At 50.9% G+C, this 2,016-nt stretch overlaps 2 protein-coding genes across 2 annotated transcripts; both read right to left on the bottom strand.

Moving 5' to 3' along the window:
* On the bottom strand, positions 1 to 1,026 carry TraAM80_02352 (trans-sialidase; the record flags this gene model as incomplete). The annotated part of the gene is made up of 1 exon (XM_029379357.1): positions 1 to 1,026. A coding segment is annotated over one exon (1,026 nt), but the record flags the coding sequence as incomplete, so codon positions are not given.
* A 593-nt stretch (positions 1,027 to 1,619) lies between these two features.
* On the bottom strand, positions 1,620 to 2,015 carry TraAM80_02351 (uncharacterized protein; the record flags this gene model as incomplete). The annotated part of the gene is made up of 1 exon (XM_029379356.1): positions 1,620 to 2,015. A coding segment is annotated over one exon (396 nt), but the record flags the coding sequence as incomplete, so codon positions are not given.
* Between the last annotated feature and the right edge of the window lies 1 nt (position 2,016).

The raw sequence follows: 2,016 nt of genomic DNA, 5'->3' as shown, positions 1-2,016 counted from the left end.
CACTCCTTCAGGTTTCTGAGAAGCGTCTGGTAACAACCTGGGCTGAACACGTGTGAGTATCCTGACAGCCTCCCTCCACGTTGCCCCCATGTCCCTCGACTCGAACACATTGGAGAGCAAATCACATTTGGCAACCATGACAAGCTGCCCCTGCTCCCACTCAACGATGAGGGGGTCAGTGCACCACCTGAGGAGCGTCCCCTGTGGAAGCACCCAATTTTTGCCGTCATCCTTCGAATAAACAATCATGGAGACAGTTTCGTTTTCTTTTCTACTCTTCACCGTCACAGGAAACACAAGCGTGCCATCCTCCATCACAACGCCTGAGCCACCACCACCAATAAACTGCTCCAGGTCAAGTTGTTTAGCATATGGTTCAATCTGTGATAAAATCGAGGTGGGTTTGCCCCATTGAATGACTTTATCTTGTGTGGCCTCACCCACGACCAAAACAAGATCCTTTGAGGATTTAATGTGCTTCTTCGATGAAGGATCATACTTCTGATAATAGTCCCCCACAAGTAGAAAAACCTTGTTACCCTTTGCAATTGTTGTGGGTTTTAACAGGTGTATCACAATGCCGCTGTGGTCCCCTTGCGTGGTTATGTTAAAGATGCTGTACGCCTTCCATTCGTCTTCACGGAACTCATCAACAAAAGACGACCAGCTCTCCGCAGAGTCAACGTACCCCGCCACAACATCAGCGTAATACATTGAAGCATATTCCTCACCGGAGACTCGGAGGTCGCTGTGACTCTCGGCAAAAGTAACCAACACTCCACCAGCACTGGCAAGGGAAGGGAAGGCAAAATAATCCCTCGTTTGACTTCGACCTTGCGTTTCCACAATCGTTTGATGCGGCATAAAAAGATTGATACCCTTTGGCAGCTGCTCTTCCTTTGGTTTATTTCCCTCCTCACCGTACACAGCCGTACTGCTGCAGCATATCAGCAACAGGCAGAGGAGCAGCAGCACCGAAAAAGAAACCAGATGACGGCACATGTTGGATTGTCGCTGCTCACTCATTCTTTTCCTTCCCTCCTTGTCGTGGATCAGCTCAGGACGCGACGGTTTTGTGTGTTGTGTGTGAGCGGTGACTGTGGTATCCTCAAACCACACAAAATAGCGAGTAGCGTTTGACCTTTTTTTTTGCTTTCTCTTATGTTGGGGACAAAAAGATGTGAGGAAGAAGCAAACACACCAAAATAAAAGCAAAGTCCCAAAAAAAAAGCACTTCTCGGGCCCACAGTTGGTCACCGCATAAAGAAGAGCGAGAAACCATGACGAAGGCCGGACCGACAAACGCATGGACTGCAAGATCACAGACTCGCTGCCCGAAGAAACACCCACACGCACCCGCACGGAGCATCCGCAGTTTGTGACGCCTCCCGCAGAAATCAAAAATAATAATAAACAAATTCATAAGCACCTCGTTTACCGTCTCCCCCGCCCAGCCCCTTCAAACCCCGCCAGCAGCAACATGCAGTGCGCATGCCGGGCAGGACCTCCCATCACGGCCCCCACAAAAACCCCAGCGCCGCCTACTTCCCTCAGCACACTGCAGCAGGAGTGGGGCGCAATATTTTAAAAAAAAAACAATACAAAATAAATAAAAACGACTAAAAATAAACCCTGCGAAATAATAGCGGCAGCCCCCTTTCCTGCTGCTTCGCTCCGTTCACAAGCGAGGGCGACGCCAGCGCAGCCGTAGTCTCAGGCTGCCCGGTCAGTGCGTGCAGCCCGACCAAGACGGAACAGGCGCATGCGCCCAGGACGGCAACCCAACAAAAGAGAGACGCCAACGGCGTTTGCTCGAGGCTCTCAGCGGTGCATGCGGCATCCCCCATTGGAGCGGCACGCCAACCAAAAACGATGGCACCCAAAAAACAAAAGAGAAAAACACCACGCCAAGACGCAAAAGCAATCACAATAATTCGGTTTGCCCCTGACCTCTGGGCTGTGGTAGGCGCCGCATTTGCTTTCCCGCCTGTGAGCCCACTCAGCATGCAAAACTTA

The sequence above is a fragment of the Trypanosoma rangeli genome (assembly GCF_003719475.1).
Source record: "Trypanosoma rangeli strain AM80 chromosome Unknown Tra_15.4_contig_00052, whole genome shotgun sequence".
Classification (NCBI taxonomy): domain Eukaryota; phylum Euglenozoa; class Kinetoplastea; order Trypanosomatida; family Trypanosomatidae; genus Trypanosoma; species Trypanosoma rangeli.
Note: the sequence above shows the minus strand (reverse complement) of the source record. Positions and strands in the feature narration are given on the sequence as shown.